This window comes from Durio zibethinus, chromosome 16 (assembly GCF_047325235.1).
Source record: "Durio zibethinus cultivar Kanyao isolate XHJ-2024 chromosome 16, ASM4732523v1, whole genome shotgun sequence".
Lineage (NCBI taxonomy): Eukaryota > Viridiplantae > Streptophyta > Magnoliopsida > Malvales > Malvaceae > Durio > Durio zibethinus.
The window spans coordinates 20842555-20860838 of NC_143177.1; the positions used below are offsets into that span (position 1 = coordinate 20842555).

General features: G+C 32.4%; 1 protein-coding gene and 2 pseudogenes across 2 annotated transcripts; all 3 read left to right on the plus strand.

The window, feature by feature from the left end:
- The first annotated feature begins 184 nt into the window (after positions 1-184).
- On the plus strand, positions 185-5887 carry LOC111295001 (uncharacterized; annotated as a pseudogene). The gene is made up of 9 exons (XR_016328670.1): positions 185-705; positions 1324-1369; positions 1465-1543; positions 1647-1692; positions 1786-1884; positions 3414-3482; positions 3563-3911; positions 4025-4182; positions 4644-5887. The product of XR_016328670.1 is annotated as an uncharacterized LOC111295001 (transcript).
- A 3155-nt stretch (positions 5888-9042) lies between these two features.
- On the plus strand, positions 9043-12653 carry KIN3 (Protein kinase superfamily protein). Its single transcript, XM_022888354.2, has 6 exons — positions 9043-9454; positions 9815-10146; positions 10948-11083; positions 11216-11358; positions 11741-11864; positions 11996-12653. The coding sequence occupies exons 1-6, from the start codon at positions 9388-9390 to the stop codon at positions 12442-12444; spliced, it is 1251 nt and encodes a 416-aa protein (XP_022744089.1). The 5' UTR covers positions 9043-9387; the 3' UTR covers positions 12445-12653.
- Positions 12654-14158: 1505 nt separating this feature from the next.
- On the plus strand, positions 14159-15704 carry LOC111298639 (dehydrodolichyl diphosphate synthase CPT3 pseudogene; annotated as a pseudogene).
- The last annotated feature ends 2580 nt before the right edge of the window (positions 15705-18284 follow it).

Consider the following 18284-nt stretch of genomic DNA (forward strand, 5'->3'; position numbering starts at 1 on the left):
AAAAAATCAAATCCACTTTCGTTTGTTGTTGTTGTTGAGTTCCACGCAAGCCATCTCCCTCTGTCTTTTATGGACACGTGTCATCTATTCTTCCTCGCGTGACATCACTTGCCAACGGCCTAAAACTAATGCACAATTATTTTGTCAAAAAATAAATTAAAAAATAAAGACCATGTTTGTTTTTGTGTAGGGAAAAGGGGAAGAACCGGAGAGAGACAGAGGGGAAAAACGTCCTAAAAAAATATGGGTAAGATAGTGGAGAAGAAGAGGAAGAAGAAAGGAAGACCGTCTCTTCTAGATCTCCATAAACGCAACCTTAAAGAACAAGAGCAACAGCAACAGCAAAATCGAAATCAACAAAACAGCAAGAGAAATGTTTCTGCCCCCCAAATTACTCCTAATTACGACTCTACCACTGCTACTCCTCTCCGTCGATCCACACGCCGGAATCCCAATTATTCGCTGAAGAATAACAATGAGGAAGACGACAACGAGGAAGAAGAAGAGGAACTGGCCGGGAAAGAGCGACGCGAGAAGAAGTTGAAGCGGGTTCTCAAGTTGCTTTCCTCGCAGCAAAAATCACCGGTTAATTCAGAATCCCGCGGCCCTGATTTTAATCTCGAGGAGAGTAACGTGCGTTCGAGTTACAAGAAGAGGAAAATCAATTCGATGGGGCATGGATCTGAAATTGCAGATTCCAAAAAGGTTTGCAATATTTGAGGTTTTTAGAAAAAATAAGAAATAAAGTTTCAGCCTTTAAGAGGGTTTTTTTTTTTTTTTTGCGTCTTTGTTTTTGGTGTTTTAATGGGTTTTTTGGAAAAAAAAAAAAAAAGCGCCGTTTTTTTTCCTTTTGACGGAATTGAAGATTCCTAGAATTTCGAGCCGGAGAGTTGGTGGGATTTTGCTAAGAATTTTAGTAAATATGGGGGTCTTGAGTTATTCCCAGTTTTTGGGAATTTCTGTTCTGAAAAGTTGGTGATTCCCATTTTCTTTATTTTTGTTTTTTACAAAAAAAAAAGTTTTTGAATTTATTTATTTTGTTGGTTGGGATCTTTAGTTACTCGCTCAGAGAGAAAAAATAATAATAATGATTTTGACTGTGATAGTTGATAAAAAGTTTAATTTTGTCCTTTCTTTTTTAGTTATTGTATTTCTTTTCACAGTTATTGTAACTGTATTTGGCCTTTTTTTGGGACTTTGAATGCTATGCTGCTTTGTTTTGTCACAGCTACTTTGATTGGTGGTTCCTCGCCCACTTAAGGAGATAAAGCCTGTTGCTTGTTCATTTATTACTATTTTTTCATTTTTTTAATTTATTTTCAGGAAGAGAAGTCCGTTTCTGGTGCAAACCCCACAAGCATCAGCCAAGGTTGCTTATGATCCAATACCCATTTGCTTCAAAAGCAGTTTTTTTTAGGGAATTTAAGTTATTTATTGATTATTAACTATTGTAAATATGTGTAGGTGTTCAGTTGGCCTCGGGACCCTCAACGGCTTTACCAGACAAAAAGCTGTTACTATTCATCTTAGACAGGCTTCAGAAGTATTTCAATAAGCTCCCATAATTTTTAGTTTGATTCCTTACATGTAGCTTTTTGATCATCAGTTCTCTCAGTTCTACTTCCTTTGAAATTAAATAATTTCAGGAAGGATGGTTATGGCGTGTTTTCTGAGCCAGTGGACCCTAAAGAGGTATGATCTGCAAATGATGGAACATTTACTTCAATGTATCGTTGTTGTTTCTTATTAAACCTTTTTTCTTATGTGATTTATGTTTTTATGCAGCTACCAGACTACCATGAAGTTATTGAGGATCCAATGGATTTCGGAACTATTAGGAAAAAACTTGCTAGCAGTACTTACGCCAACTTAGAACAGTTTGAGGTTGGTTTATGTGTTTGTCATTTTATCTTTTGCCCCCTTTCTTCTATCATTTTCGATTATTTTAGCATTTGACTGATTATGTTCTCTTTTGCTTAGCTGGATTCTCAATTTTTTGTTTAGTTCTGCCAATATCACCTTGAGGTAATTCTGCACTGGCTTTTTTAAGTTTGGACTTGGTAGACAAGGCAGTTAGAAAGGATGGTGTTACATTTGTCTCTCTGTTCCACTTTCTTTTTGTTTCATGATTCCGTAATAGTAGTTATTCCTAAAACTTGAGATCTTTTTAGTTGCAAGGTGATGGATGTTGATCTCACCTATAATTGAAACACTGCAAAATGAGTTCCTTAGCTCATTAAATGGCTTTTATTGTTACTTTATGATTTGATATAATAAGCACACAGCCAACATGCATGCTACTTGGATTCTTCCATGGATGTGCATGTGGATTGGCTGTGATCTCTAGGACCAAGGATTCAAGCCCCTAGCCAAAGTGCTATGTTGGTCTTGAATCATGGCTTTGTATCCTGCTGGATTCATTGGTTCCAAAATTGATGAAACAATTAGCATAACATTAGGCCATTTTACAGACTAATATGAATCCTGCTTATATCTAGGATATTTGTGTGGTTTGAAGAAGCATAGTGTTAGCTCCATTTTCCTATTCTGCCAACATGTATCTTTGTCTCTGTGCCTCGTGGGGTTTTTTTGTTCGATTGCCTTCATTGATTGTGAATCCTTTTCAGGTGATATATGCATTTTAGCTTGCCATAAGATTTTCATTGCCATATGTGATTTCAGTTACTATGTCTGTATTTTGATGATGTCAGTATGCATTGGATCTGCATTTAGGAGTCTAAAAGTCTGGTTTAAAGTGGTCCAACTTCACATTAGGGCTACTAAACTCTGTTATTGCAACGTTTTGAAGAATCACTTGGTACTATCAGGAGAGCAAACCTTGCATTTTCAGCATATGCTTCAATGTCCACCTCCTTTTGTGGATAACAAAACGTGCTTATATGAATGCAAGAAATTTGCATATGTTCTGTTGTTGTTAGTAGTCATGGTCTTCAACTTGTGTGCTCCACATTTGATATTACCTCTTTGCTCTCTGAATAGATGTGATGTGCTGAGTGGGAAAAAGGAAAGAGATGTAAGGCTGAACATGTTTTTATTTAGTTTTCTTGTTGGTGTCCATTTGTTGGTGGTGAAGATTCTGTTGAGGTTTAGAGATTATCTTTGAAGCTCGCCCAGCTGAGAAAAAGAAAAAGAAAAGAAAAGAAATAAAACTGCTCTTGAAGCAAATTTAAGACTGCAATTTTCATCTATTTGAGATTAAAAGATACCTTATTCTATATTCTGGATGAGGAGGTGATGCACTTGAGTTATTCTCTTCTCATCTCAAATTATTCAAAAGTTTTAAAGGTGTAATCCGGTCAATAAGCCAACCCCACTTGGTGCTTTGATTTGGTTGTACAAGAAGCTAAAACTTTGGCGTACGTGAAGTGATATTTCCTTTTGTTATCTTGCAGAAAGATGTTTTCCTCATATGTTCAAATGCAATGCAGTATAATGCTTCTGATACCATATATTTTCGACAGGTATGGTCAGGTATTAACTCCTAATTTATGTTGGAGGTCAACTTTATATTTGGTCTGAAATTTTTTTAATTTGTTATCAGGCACGATCCATACAAGAACTAGCCAGAAAGAACTTTGAAAATCTAAGGCAAGATAATGATGATAATGAAGCAGAACCAAAGGTGATGAGGAGAGGTAGACCACCAAGCAAAAATTTCAAGAAGCCGCTGGGCAGGTATTCCTTGGAGCGCGCTGCATCAGAATTTTCCTCAGATGCCACCCTTGCTACTGGGGCTGAGAATGCCATATGGTCCAATCATGACACGAGGAAAGGACCTCTTGCTTCTGACAAATCTAATTTTGCTGATTCATCTGGAAAATTTTATGGTTTTCACAATGATGTTTATTCTGGCTGGATTACCGAAAACAAATCTGACAGAAGTAATGAAGGTACAGGTTGAACACTCTAGAACTTTTTTAGGTTGCTTTTCCTATAGTTCGCACACCCTTCTTAGACGTCCCCTGTTTTATGAGAAGGCAATGCAGAATGTCTTTTCTTGCAGGTTCTATGTTAAAAGGTTATGCGATGAAGCATGGAAAAAGACATTTTGTACTGGATGAGAATAGACGTAATGCTTATAAGCTATTTCACCCGTTGGCTGCCGCACGAGAGGCATCTGTGTTGACAACTTTTAATGGAGAGAAGAAGCAGCTAGTAGCTGTATGTATCCTGTAGAAGTATGATGATCTTTTAAATTCTATTGAGGAGAATACTGAAGCTCTTATTGCAATAAGTCATAACTACAACCACGGGTGGTGGAGTCAATTTGAAACACTAATGATGAAATAAAACTGTCTGGGACATATAATTTTAGATATTACATGGTAATATTGATATGTTACTTATTTCCTTCCCTAGGTGGTGGAAATGTGTGCATTTTTGTGTGTTTGTTGGGTTCCGAGGGAATCTTAAACAGTAATAATGAAAGAAGAGAAGCACTTTCCAATTATATCAATTGTTTAGCTTGGAATTTTCCCACTGGGGATTGGGAAAATTGTATGTACACTGTTCTTAACGGCCCATAGTATGTGCTGCTCTATCCTTTCTGGTGGACCAGCCTGTGTGGAGAATCTAGGTTTGGCCTGTGCTTTGATTGATGGCTTTGTCTTCATGTGAAGCAGGTGGGGGTATACTTAGAGCATGGTTACACACGAAGCCTAGCTCGATTTGGTGCAAACCTTGGTCCTGTTGCCTGGAAAATTGCTTCTAAAAAGATAGAAAGGTGTTTACCAGCTGGAGTAAATTTTGGTCCTGGGTGGGTTACGGAAAATGATGCTCCAGCACAGAGACTGCTGCGACTGCCTTCACTTTCACTTCCTCCAGGCCAGCAGACATCATTGGAGCCCTGCTCTGTTCGTCAAATTTCATGTTCTGCTAGCGTATCTTATGCCCTGGAAACCAGAGAAGTTAAACAATCTGACAAGCCTGAAGCAGATATTTTGTCGGAGAAGCATGTTCCTTCAGTTCACTCTATCTCAGGTGGCCATTTAAGTAAGCCTATACTGCCATCTGGTACTACCTCCTCATCCCTTTTGGCTGCTAAAAGATCTGAACCCTGGAATGAAAAGACAGAAGCCAGTGAGGGATCTTCTGGAACTGGTTTTCACATGACAAATAGCAGTGCAGGAGCAGTCAGGCCGAGGCCTCCCTTACAGATTCATCAAAGTCCTGTAATTCATCCTGGCATGAATGGATATAATGGTGCTAATGGTTTTAACCTCCCTGCTCGGATGGAAAAAATACTTGGGGCTGCCAGGTCTTCTGGGTTCAGTTTCCAGTCATCTCAGATGCTCGATTCTGCCTCAAGGACTTCCACTAATTTTGTCTATCCAGCAACTGCAAACTCAAATTCTGATGACCCTAGATTTTCAGAAAATTCATGTACAAAGAATTCCAGCTGTCCATTACCAAATTCAGGGTGTGAGACTGTGGCAGCCTCAAGATCAGGGCTTCATGCAGTGACATCGTCGCAAGGATTATCACCACACCAGAAACCAGACTCTAGGTTGTCATCACAACAAAAACCCAACTCAAAGTTGTCACCGCAACAGAAACCGGGTTCAGTTACACCTGACCTCAGCATCAGATTTCACTCTCCTGGGTCTCCTAGTTCTAGTCAAGTTGATAAGCTCGGCCAGATTTAGCACTGCAGCTTTGAGCATAACTGATACCATTATTTTTTCCTCTTTCAATTACATTAACCATAGAATGGTGAGTTTCCGAATTAATGCTCCTGGTGAAGTGACCAAACAAGCTCCGTTGACTAGGAGTGGTGGAAGCTAACTTGTATTTGTAAACGAATAGGTTATTACAGATCAGTGTATCCTAATTCTTAGGTCCATAAGGAAAAAGGTTTCATTTGTAACATCGGAAGCCATGATGTGGCATAAATTCATTTTCTAGATGAAGATGTTTACTCCATATCTAAATTTGTTATGAAGTTTCATAAAGTAGATTTGCTATTCAATACATTGCAGTTGTGCATTTCTGTACGTGATGTTGAGACAATTTGAATATGGGATCTCTCTAAATCGGAACTTTCATGTAGGAAAATCAAATTTTGTTTTTACGATTTTCGGTTTGTGGGATTTCATGAAATTTAGTTTAGCCATTGACAATTGTTTTTAAATCCTCATATTCTATTTTTAGGCCAAAGATGGAGTTTTAATTAGAAGTGACAAATTTCAAAAACTGTTTTCCCTGATACAAGATTATGGTATGTCTTTTTAGACTATGGCTATAAGAACATGGCTTGAAATTTGAGCCAGACCGGTCCCAGGAATTGCAAGAACGAAAATGAGCTTTGCCTTTAACTTGTTAATGGGGGACTTGTTCAAGAATCGGCATTAATTCTCCTAAAGTGGGAAACAGGCTGTATTTGTCAAATGACATTCGCTATGAAACCAACGTCCGTACAACCTGAGGAATGGCAATATGGTGGAGAGAATAATAACAAGAGATTTAATATATATATATATATATATATATATATATACTAGTATATATCAAAGTAAATAAGTAGCCAACAAATAAATAATAAATGTATTCGACATTTTATTATTTTATTTAAACATTTTAATTAAAAACAAATACTTGAAGCCTTAAGTATTTTTTTTTTCTTTGGAAATTTTAGTTCAAAACAAATGATATAAAAAGTTCTTAAACTTCACTGTTAGGATTTATAAAGTGATATATTTTTAACATCAAAGAATAATAAAAAATAACAAATAATCAAAAACAGTGAAAATGTGGAAAATAGGTTTGGATATTTTCTTTTGAAATTTGTGATTCGTGATTGAGAAGAATTTTTATAGATTTGACCAAAAAAATTGGCTGTTTGCAAAAACTGTTGTGGAGTTTACACAGAGGATTTTTGTACTTTTTTGAATTTTTTTACAAGGTAATTATCTCTTTAAAAAACTTAACTTGTAGGTTGAAAACTTTCTAATTGCACACGAAAGTTAAAAAGAAAAAAAAAAAAAAAACTACAAGAAACGAAAGGGTGACCAAAGTTAATAAAATAAGTACTATTCATCTTCAACTTTCTGATTTAATAATCAAAAAATTCTTTAAAAATATATAAAAATTGAGATTCGATCTTAATCTCTTTCTTTTTTCCCTTGTTATAGGGTTTTAATCCGTTTAAAATTAGAAAAAAAAAAAAAGGTACTATTTAGCCTTTAAAATTTTTGTAAATTTTAGCTCAAAAAAAGTGATATAAAAAAGTTTTCTTTTGTACACAAAAAAAAAGTGATAAATAATATTTATAAAAAGAATAGAATTGGTATAAACTTGACTTTCTTGCTACTATAGAGAAAAAAAAAGTAATAGAAAGTTTACCATAGAAATAAAAGAAAAAAAAAACAAATAGAAAGAGTGTCATGCAACTTTACAAGATCCAAATGCCAACTCTTTTTTATTTCATCGCTTGAAAATTCCAATCTATGTGACATCAACAAAGAATAATAAAAATGGATGGTATCATAATGTTAATGTAATTCCTGCTTTAATAGTAAGTTGTTGAAGATAATATTTTAAAATGCATTTCAATACTTATATCAATTATTGTATGAGAAAAAAAAAAAAAAAAAAGAGAAAGAGAGTAGATAAAGTATAAAGTCGATTTCTTTAAAAAAAAAAAGTGCAAAGTCAAAGTATTGTATGTTTTATTTGATTTTTTTTATATTTTATGAATAATAATGTGATCGATTGAATAACGGAATGTTTATTTTAAAATTATGTCTGAATATTGATGATATAATAAATTATAATTGATGTAGTCATTAAAATATAATTGGTAGATTTTTTTTTTTTTTTTGTAAGAGAAAAATGGGTAGTTGTAGTTTTTAAAGAAAAAACAAAATTAAGCCAAGAGGAGGCCAAGAAATTGTAGTTAAATTTATGAAAAGAAAAAATGTGAAATGAAGAAGAAACTGCCAGACTATTTCCTTTGTGGTTCAGGCCGGGCTGGACCAGCAATTCCCAGTTGAACCTGGCGAGGGAAACAGGAAAATAACTAAAATTCAAAGTGAAAGTGACTTTTGACAAGCTGTCTCCCTTAAATTAGATTCCAAATCTTGGATTTCTTGTATATGGTCCAAACCATGATTTGTCATGTTATGCTAAGGAATTATCAAGCAAAAAAAAAAAAAAACTACTGCATATATTTGGAATTCAGACATGAATTTTTTTTTTTCCCAAGGAACTAAGACATGATTAATGTTGAGCTTTGTCATTCTATTTCAATTTTATTGATTTTTTTTTTTATGTTTTTGAAAAGATAACGAGATTAACATAAATTCATCCCCGCAATTAATTTCTTCATTTTTTTAATTAAAAAATCAACAAAATTTCAAATATAATAACATTTTTCAATAAAATTGAAGCTTGATAGTAAATTTCATTATTGAATATATTATATAGTGAAAATTTTGACCTTAAACATTATATATTTATAAAATTTTATTCTTTAGAAATGTACATTAAATTTTACAAATAATTTCAAAATCATTTATATAATTCAAATTTATTTTTTATAAATTATATTTTATGAAAATAAAAGATCAATTTATATATTTACGTATTATTCTCATTTGTAATTTTTGTACTATTTAACTTTTTTAATTTTTAAAAATGTAACAAAATCATATTTAAATGCATTCGATTTATATAATTATCTTTCTAAAAATAATATTCAATTAAATACATAATTTAATTTAATTAATTTGAACAACCAATCTTAAAAAAAATAATATCTGAATTTCAAATCTGAATATATAATTTTTTATCATTAGCAGCTTCTTTTGTAAACAAATAATTAATTAAATGTATTTAACCTTTTTTCCTTTTTTGTTTTGAATTGATTTTCTATTTTCTGTTCTGTTCGACTGACAATTTTCCGGGACACGGCAGTTGACTCAAGCTAATGTCCCAAGTCGTTATTACCCGCGAAGGTCCCTTAATTATTCTTTTGCCAAACATACAAAGACTGAGTCTTATCTTTTTTAATAATTGGTAGTACAGTTATCCGTAACACATGCACTTTGATTTTCATTTCGAGCAATTTTTTTAACTATTATTTTCATTGTGAAGGTTAGTTGCTGAATTACAAAAACCAAAATCAGGGATTTTGCCCGGTTAGTGAAACAGAGACAGGGAGTTCAAGTTAATTGACAAAGAATTGAGAAAAAAATTGGTTGATCAAAGCAAGAGAGTTGAATAGCTTGATCCAAACTTATTGAAAGACATTTACTTTTTGTTTGGATATAGCAGTTTTTTGCAAAGATATTTTGCTGATTTCTGTGTCTGGTTATGGTCCAATAAGTGGACAAAGGGAAGGGAAAAAAGAAAAAGAGATTTTTCAAGATGGGAACTTGCTGGGGTTCTCCAGCTGGTAATCCAACACCAAGCACCACTGGTCATCTCAGTTCAGGTACCCCTCAAAGCATATTAATCCTCTTTTATAAACAAAGATTGTTTTCTAGTTTTTTGTTACGTGGGTTTAATTTTGTTTTTATTATTAGTTGAATTTTATTTGAAATAATCCATATTCTTTTTGTATTCAGCACCAAAAACCCAGTTCTTGATGCTGGTTTTGTGTGGTATTTTGACCATTGACTTGTGTACTTTTGGAATATGGTTATCCTGTCGAATTTCTTGCATGGTTTGTGTGTTTTTTATCATTAAATACTGTTGTATTTCATTTGCTGTATTATTAGTATCAGAACTTCTTATGTTGACACATTTACAATCAACATTTGTTAAGCAAATTTCAATTCTGTCATTGCAATAGTGATATCTCAGACAACCAACAACACAGCATCGTCTGCAACTTCTAGGGGCAGCAACATCTCCCGAGACAGTGGGTTCTCAGCTTCAAGTGGGGATGAGGCTTTTCCAAATGGACAGATCTTGCCCACTCCCAATCTAAAGATCTTCAGTTTTGCGGAACTGAAGTCTGCAACTAAGAATTTTAGGCCTGACATGGTGCTTGGCGAGGGAGGTTTTGGCAAAGTCTTCAAAGGTTGGCTTGATGAGAAGGCACCAGGAAAGAGTGGAAGTGGAACCCTCATTGCTGTTAAAAAACTTAACTCTGAGAGCTTGCAAGGATTTGAGGAATGGCAGGTGATTTCATTAATATTGAGCAAGAATTAACCAATTGAGAAACATAAATGTTGTTTTAAGAAATTGTTAGTTGAGGTTTCTACTTCAATTATTTCTATGGGTTTTCTCTAAACATAAATGTTCATGCATGTAAGACATCAGCTTGTCACAACCATAAATGCCTGACGTAAACCTTTACTTATCTAAAGAGTCAATTGTAACCTGATTAAAGAGAACCAGAAAAAAAATTGCAGTTGAAGCATTCTGCTAATTGCGAAACAAGTGAAGTCTTGACAATTTAGAGCTCGTTTTTCCAAAGAAAAGAGGGCTAAGATGTGAATAATTCTTGAAGGCAAAGCCATATTATTATGCTTTAGATTGCTATTTTTGGAACAGTGTTTGAAGACTGAAAGAAATCTATTTTAGTGTTATAAAAGGTTAGACTGTAAGAGTTACATTGTAGATTTTATTCCTCTTATCTGTGTGTGAATGATCAGATACACGATTAGGAATGTTTTCTGGATTTGAAATGTAGCCATATCAAAGCGCTGAAAGAAAACTTGTAGCTCCAAACTACATTATATCGCATAACATCATAATATACTGTTCCATGTCATTGTGAATAAGTGCTTTTGACTTCTACTTGTTATAAAACTTCGAAATCTCTCTCTCTCTCTCTCTCTGTGATGTACATCCACAGCAGACATCCACACCTGCATTTTGGGAATCATTTCATGATTGCTTTTACTGATTTTCTTTGAATATAAAAATGTATAAAGTTCCTGGTTATTAAGGCTTTTGCTTCTTCATTTATTGGTGCAGTCAGAGGTAAATTTCTTAGGAAGGTTGTCTCATCCTCACCTTGTAAGACTGCTGGGATACTGTTGGGAGGATAAAGAGCTTCTTCTTGTTTATGAGTTTATGCAGAAGGGCAGCCTGGAAAACCATCTATTTGGAAGTAAGAGCTTAAAAATTAGTTGTATCTGGATTACTAATTTGAGCATATATATTTATGTGTGCACACATTCAATATCCTATTTCTAGTGAGTTAACTTTGTGCATCACACTCTACATGGTTTTTGTTATCCAGGGGGTTCTACCGTTCAATCACTTGAATGGAATATACGGCTTAAAATTGCAATAGGAGCAGCGAAGGGCCTGTCTTTCTTGCACACATCAGACAAGAAAGTAATTTACAGAGATTTCAAAGCCTCGAATATACTGCTTGATGGGGTAACTTTCCATACAACTCATGAATTATACCACAGGGAATTCTTTAAGGCTTTGCTTGGTAGGAAGGATGGAAAGGGATGAGGAAGGAAAACTTAATAATCTAATGGTTAAGCTACAAAGTAGGAAAGTGGTTATGAATTTTAACCATTAGATTAACAAATTTTTCATCTTCATCTCTTTCCATCCTTCCTACCAAGCAAAGCCCAAGGGATGGTATTATAAATAACTAAATATATTTAGTGACAACAAACTTATACTAGCAGGAAAGCATCTTTTTCTTTTTGGATAAAGGTTTAAAAAATTGATGACATAGAACATTCTCCTTGAAAGCATACAGAGGAAACATAAATTTAATATGGTTTGGCTATTGGTTCCATTGCAGTCCTATACTGCCAAGATATCAGATTTTGGGTTGGCCAAATTGGGTCCTTCAGCTAGCCAATCACATGTAACAACAAGGGTCATGGGTACATATGGTTATGCAGCTCCAGAATATGTTGCTACAGGTAATCCTCTGAAACCTTTCCAAAGTTTGGGTGCTTTTATTTGCTTTGCACCATATTGTTGCATTTTTGAGACAATTGAACAAATTTTACTTTGCGCTTCTCATGACTTGAATACTTTACTGATTAAACAGGACATTTATATGTAAAGAGCGACGTGTATGGTTTTGGTGTTGTTTTAGTTGAAATATTAACAGGCTTGCGAGCACTTGATCCAAACCGCCCAAGTGGGCAACACAAGTTGGTAGACTGGATAATGCCACATTTATCTGAGAGAAGAAAATTGAAGAAGATAATGGACCGTCAATTGGAGGGAAAATATCCTTCCAAAGCTGCATTTCGAATAGCCCAGCTTGCTTTAAAATGTCTTGAACCTGAACATAAGAATCGTCCATCAATGAAAGAAGTTGTAGAGACTTTGGAAAAGATTGAGTCAACCAATGAAAAGCCAACAGAGCCTAGAAATCGTTCTGCTCATCACACAACTCGCAGACATGGCCAGCAGCCATTGCACCATCGATCTCCACTTGCTCCAAAGCATGAAGCAGGTCGTGCCTATCAGAATCCACCACCACTGAGGTAAGTCGGCACATTGGTCTAATTGGTTGCAGATCTCAAATTAGCATGTTAATTGTTTCACAGACAATTCCCATTTCTTTATTTTGTTTTTTTTTTATTTTTTAAGAATCTACAACGAGTTTAATTTTTGTAGTGTGACTTATGTTGGACATATGACTATGTTTGTAGTTAAATTGTGATTATTTCAGTAAGTACAGCAACTTCAGTTTGATATCTTGATAGAATAGTTTTATCTACACTATTGTGCTGTTTTACGCCACAAATCTGTAGGTTTATGAATCTCAAACAGCAGAGATAACAGTTGAATATTGTGATGGGATCCCAATGATCAGACCTGCCTATATTTTTCGTGTTTTGGTCATTGAGAACTATATTATTGCTTGCTGTTTTTCAAGTATTTGAGTGATAAAGAAAGTTTTCTAGGCTTTGTCTCAGTAGAGTGGTATTACACATAAGGTAGAATAAAAGGCTTTGCTGAATCGAATTCGAGAGGACTGTAGAAAGCTGTTTTATTTGTACCCTTTTTGGAGTTCTTGCTGTTATTCACAAATCCGACTTCCAATTCAAACAATATTGGGACTATAAACTAGCTGATAATTTTATACTCCTTTTTGTATCAATAGATGGAAAGGCAGGCAGCCATGGACTCTCCTGTCTACCTTGGAAAACATTTTATCTTTTCTGTTTTATTGCTTAAAAATGTAAGGAACATGAGATGCTGGTTACCTTTGTAGCTGAGATATTAACCTTCTCAGTATAACATCTTCTGCAAGAAACTGAGAATTCCTTTAAATCACATTAGACCTCGCAATTGGTTCATACCTTTTGTCCTCTCCTAGTAAATTACATTATAGTTTTTATTATTCTAGTCAGTTAGTTCTTTGCTTGTATTAGAATTAGTACGTTTGTCCCAGTCCCGCAATAACTTGTTATATGCAAGTGCAATAAAGAGAAATCATGCACTGTCAATAGTATACAAGCCAGACAAAGGGCATTTTTTCTTTTCCATTGCAAGATGAGCCACCTGGTTTGTGGCTGCAATACATAATTACAAGCCCCTTTTGCTCCGGAAAATGATTATTTCAACGTGAGTTTGCTTAGGTTCCTTTTGACAGCGTGGTGTGGTTGCATTTTATGATTGGATCCAAAGGACCTTAATGTGGATTTTCCGTACTTAAAGCAGAAGCAGGTATCCTGGACAAATTGTGTCAGTAATACTCACGGGTATGGGGCTTGTCTTAAGTTTCTCTAGGATTTCTCCAGATCAGCCAATTGTGAATTGTCTTTAATCATAAGGTATTATTCATCATTGATCTTACTTTCTAAAACATCACTTTAAGTAACAAGGTTCCATGGAAGTTCAAGTATAAATTACCGTGTAAATCACTCTGAGAATTGCATTTTACATATCTCTGTACTATAAGAGATATGAATTTATATATAGTACTAATTTTTTGTTACGAAGGAAACTACTATCTAGGGATAGGGAATGGTTGTTTACGTTAGGAATTGAATTCAAGTATACTAAATGCTAACCAAGTGAATACATGAATCAATGAAACTAAATTCCGGATTATTAATTATTTTATAGGTTAAAATAATAAAAGAAAACTTTTTTATTTTATTTAGATAAACTTATAATTTCTGATTTGAACCCAAATAAATCTTTAACTTTTAATTTATATCCAAATAAATTCTTAATATTTAGTTTGTGCTTAAATGAGTTGTTTATATAAATTCATATTTGGTTTGAAATAATGATTTAGTTAGATGTAAATCAAACATAAAAACTTGTTTGGATATAATAAAAGTATAAAAACCTATTTAAGAAAAGCTAAATATTTTTAAAAGATTTTTTTAAAAATATTTTAGCCTTGATTTATACTAATGGCATGTTTAAATGTAAATTAAGCAAAATATTTGCGGGGTCAACATTTTGATCACTTAACAGGGTAGTTACCTTGGCCAATGGTTTTAACGGAATCTAATCAATTAATTATAAGCTATAATGCACAACTTGGCAATTTACAGTACAAGTTCAACCATTTATTATATAGTTTTACTGACATGCTTGAGTAAGATGCAAATTTGGGCAATTTCTTAGCCTTCATAGGCATGAAATTGTTTAGAAATTAGTGCATTGGGCCTAAAAAAAATCAAGTAATTTGTATCTACGAGGAAATGAACTAACTTGACGGCGAGTACTTTGCAATTCTGGGTCTGACTGCAGCAGAATCGCATTCTTTATCAAATACTAGAACAAATTGATGGCTTTTTGTTAAATCCAAGCAGGGTCATATCAGTTCTGAATGTATCAAGCATTGACCCTGCAGATGGAGAAAGGTGGAATAAGTCGATCAGCTAGACTGTTCGTCTAGAAACTGAACTATTTCCTGCGAAAATACTTCTTTTCTTTTCTTTCTGTTGGTGCAAACCCTTCTCACATTGCCTTCATAATGGATGGAAATAGAAGATATGGAAAGAAGCGAAACTTGAAGGAGAGGGATGGGCACAATGCTGGGTTTTTGGCTTTCTTTTGCATGGTCATTTACTGCTGTGAACTGCGGATAAAATGTATAACAGCCTGCGCGTTCAGCGTTGATAATTTCAAGCGTGGGCCTGAAGAAGTTCAATACATTATGGATCTGATGGTGGAGAATATCGATCTAGAATTAAGTCAGAGAGATAGCATATTCAGCCGCTATGGAATCAGAGTTCATTCTCAGGGAACCTGGAACTCTTGAGCGAGCCTGTTAAGGACGCGGCCAAGAGACTAATGGTGGCTACGGCCAACAACTCCAATGGTTAATGCAATTCAAGAAACTTGTCAGGAAAAGCTGGCTCAGATTCAACTTCAAGAACCGAATCCAGAAGGGAAGAGCAGGCATAATCAGGGGAAGGGCAACCACGTTGTAGAGTTAGCAAACATTAAGGAGCACATGTCTATGGCCATTGCACCTGATTCTGACATTATAATTCGTACTTCGGGTGAAAATCGGCTGAGTAATTTCCTGCTGTGGCAAAGTGCAAATAGCTGTTTGATTTTTTTCTTTCGGCTTTGGCCTGAGATTAGTTGTTTGCATCTGGTTTGGGCGATTTTGAACTTCTAGTGAAACTACTATTAGTTGGAGAAGAAAAAGAAGCAACCATGAATATAGATTTCTGAATCCTGATGTTCTTTCATTTTCGTCTTCGCTGTCTCTTTGTTTTCTGAATAATGTAATCCTATTGAAATGCAAATAATAAATTGCAATTATAGCTCTCCATTTTGCTTATGATCTAAATAAATGGGTTTTTTAATAATGAATTTTTTTTGGTACATGGAACAAGGTCTAAGGAAATAGGAAATGAAAATTTGCAAGTGCTAAAATCCTGATTTGCTAGAAGCCAACTCTTAAAAAAGATGGAAAAATTATTTGAGTTAAGCCTATGTTTTAATTTTTATGATTGTATAGAAGGTGTCATCTTTGTGAAAGTAGCTTTTATTTTTGAGGTTGATCTAAAGCATAAACTTGCAATAAGATGAATTAGAAAAATAATATTAATGATTATTATTAAATAATTTTAAACAAGAGACAATGATATGATACGATAATAATATGAAAGAAACATGATTTAAAATTTTAACAAAAATCATACATCAATTTAACAAAAATTCAAAAATGTGTTTTGTACTTTATATTTAAAATTAATTATAACATGATAATTTTTATATTTTACACATATTAAAAATGAAATAAGTTGATATAAATGCACCAATGACTAAATCTAATTATTATACTAATAATAATTTGTACTAATTATTTTTCTCTTAATACGTCATAAATTATTCTAATGGGACTCCTACGAGCTAGTAGTAGATGTACATATTTTTTGATACTCCTTTCGTCCCAAAATGTTTGGATTGTATTAATTTTTATGAAGTTTAAGAAAAAATTTTGATTTTAATGTATTTAATATTAAAATTAAATTTTTTTATAAAATTAATTTTCATTATTTTTAATGTTAAAAAGTAAAAAATATATAAAAAAATAAATTTAAAATACAAAAAAGTAAGAATTTTAAATGTTTAAAAAGAAAAAAAAAATAATTTTGAGACAGCCTAAAAAAAAAGACATAAAACGTAAAATATTTAAATGTAAATCATTTATAAATGCATATCAATGTTCCTTTTACAATCAATTCACGAAAAAAAATTACCAATCTTTCTTTTAATGTGTGATTATAATGACTTATGCTAAATTATCTAAAATTCGAAATAAAAATAAAATATATAACTAATTTAAATTTTAAAATAAATATATTTTTATATCTTTTGCAAATTATTTAACATTTTATATATAAATGCTTTAGACAAAAGGGAACACAAGTGGTCGCTTGGGTATTTTTGTTTTTTTGTTTTTAATTTTTTGAGTATTTTTTTAATTTTTATATATTTTGAAGAATGTCATGTGTTAATGTCACGTCAAACATTTCAAAAAAAAATAGGTATAATAAATGTCACGTCAAATATTTTAAGGGATGAGTAAACATGATATTTTAATTACATATCGAATATGAAAAAAAGATTATAAAGTTATAAAAATATTAACGCTGTATATCTTAATAAATCGATTTTGAAAAGAAAAGATAATAGTCGCGTGACAAGTTATATCATAGTAAGTTTTGGATCGTTCAATCCACGTTAAGTATTTTGAAGAAAGTAGGTAGAGTAATCAATTTTCGTTATGAGAGTATCCGAACACATTAAGAGTTCCAAAAAAAAATAGACATAGTACTTTAATCTTACATCGGATATGAAAGAAAAGTTAATAGGGTATAAAAACAACTTTGGCACTACATACTTTGATAAATTGATTTTTAGAAGAAAGGATAATGACATCTGACATTAGCACTTGGTTTTTTTATTTATTTAATAAATAATTTTTAATATTTTTTTATTTTTGAGCCCACTTGATATCATTTTTTTCCTTTTTTTATCTTTATTTACAAATATTTAATAAGTATTTTTATATTTTAATTTTTTTTGGACTCGCTTGTTATCAAATATATGTATTTTTTTATTAGTTTTACTTTTTCTTTTTATATCTATTTTTTATATTTAATAAACTATTTTTTAATTTTATTTTTTATTGGACTCACTTGATATAAAATATATTACGGGTGAAATTATTTGATTCATTTTTTTTATCTTTTATATATATATATATTTATATATATATTTTTTATTTTTTGTTTAATCAATAATTTTAAATGTTTTATTTTTTTACGTGTGAGACTTATTTGATATTATTATTAAAAATATATTTTTTTGTTATTGTTCTATTTTTTACATTGATTATTTTTAAGAAATAAATATCCATCGAAATATTGACGACCTGATTGAATTTTTTTCTTTTCGTAATTTTTTAGATTTTTAAAAAATTTATTATAAAAAACTTCTAATAAAATCACCACAGTTGATGTAGCATGACAATTTAACTTTCTTTCATTTTTATTTTTTTGGCTTTTTGTGTTTGTTTCTTTTTTTTTTTTAATTGAATAATCTTTTTTTTTAAATAACAAATGTGTAGCATTAAATTTCTTTTTTTTTTTAATTAGATAAATTTTATAACAAAAAATTCGTAAACATATTTTTGAAACATATTTTTGAAAAACAATATCAGTGGAGGTATTGGAAAAAGAAAAAACCATATCCTATAAATTTTGATTTCTATGGATCCAATTATAGCGTTTTATTTTAAATATGGAACCGAATCAAGCTTCTTTCTTAAAGATCGGAATCAGTTCATATAGGGTTTAAAGTGTTTCATCCCTCCAGGTTATATATAAATATATGTTTTA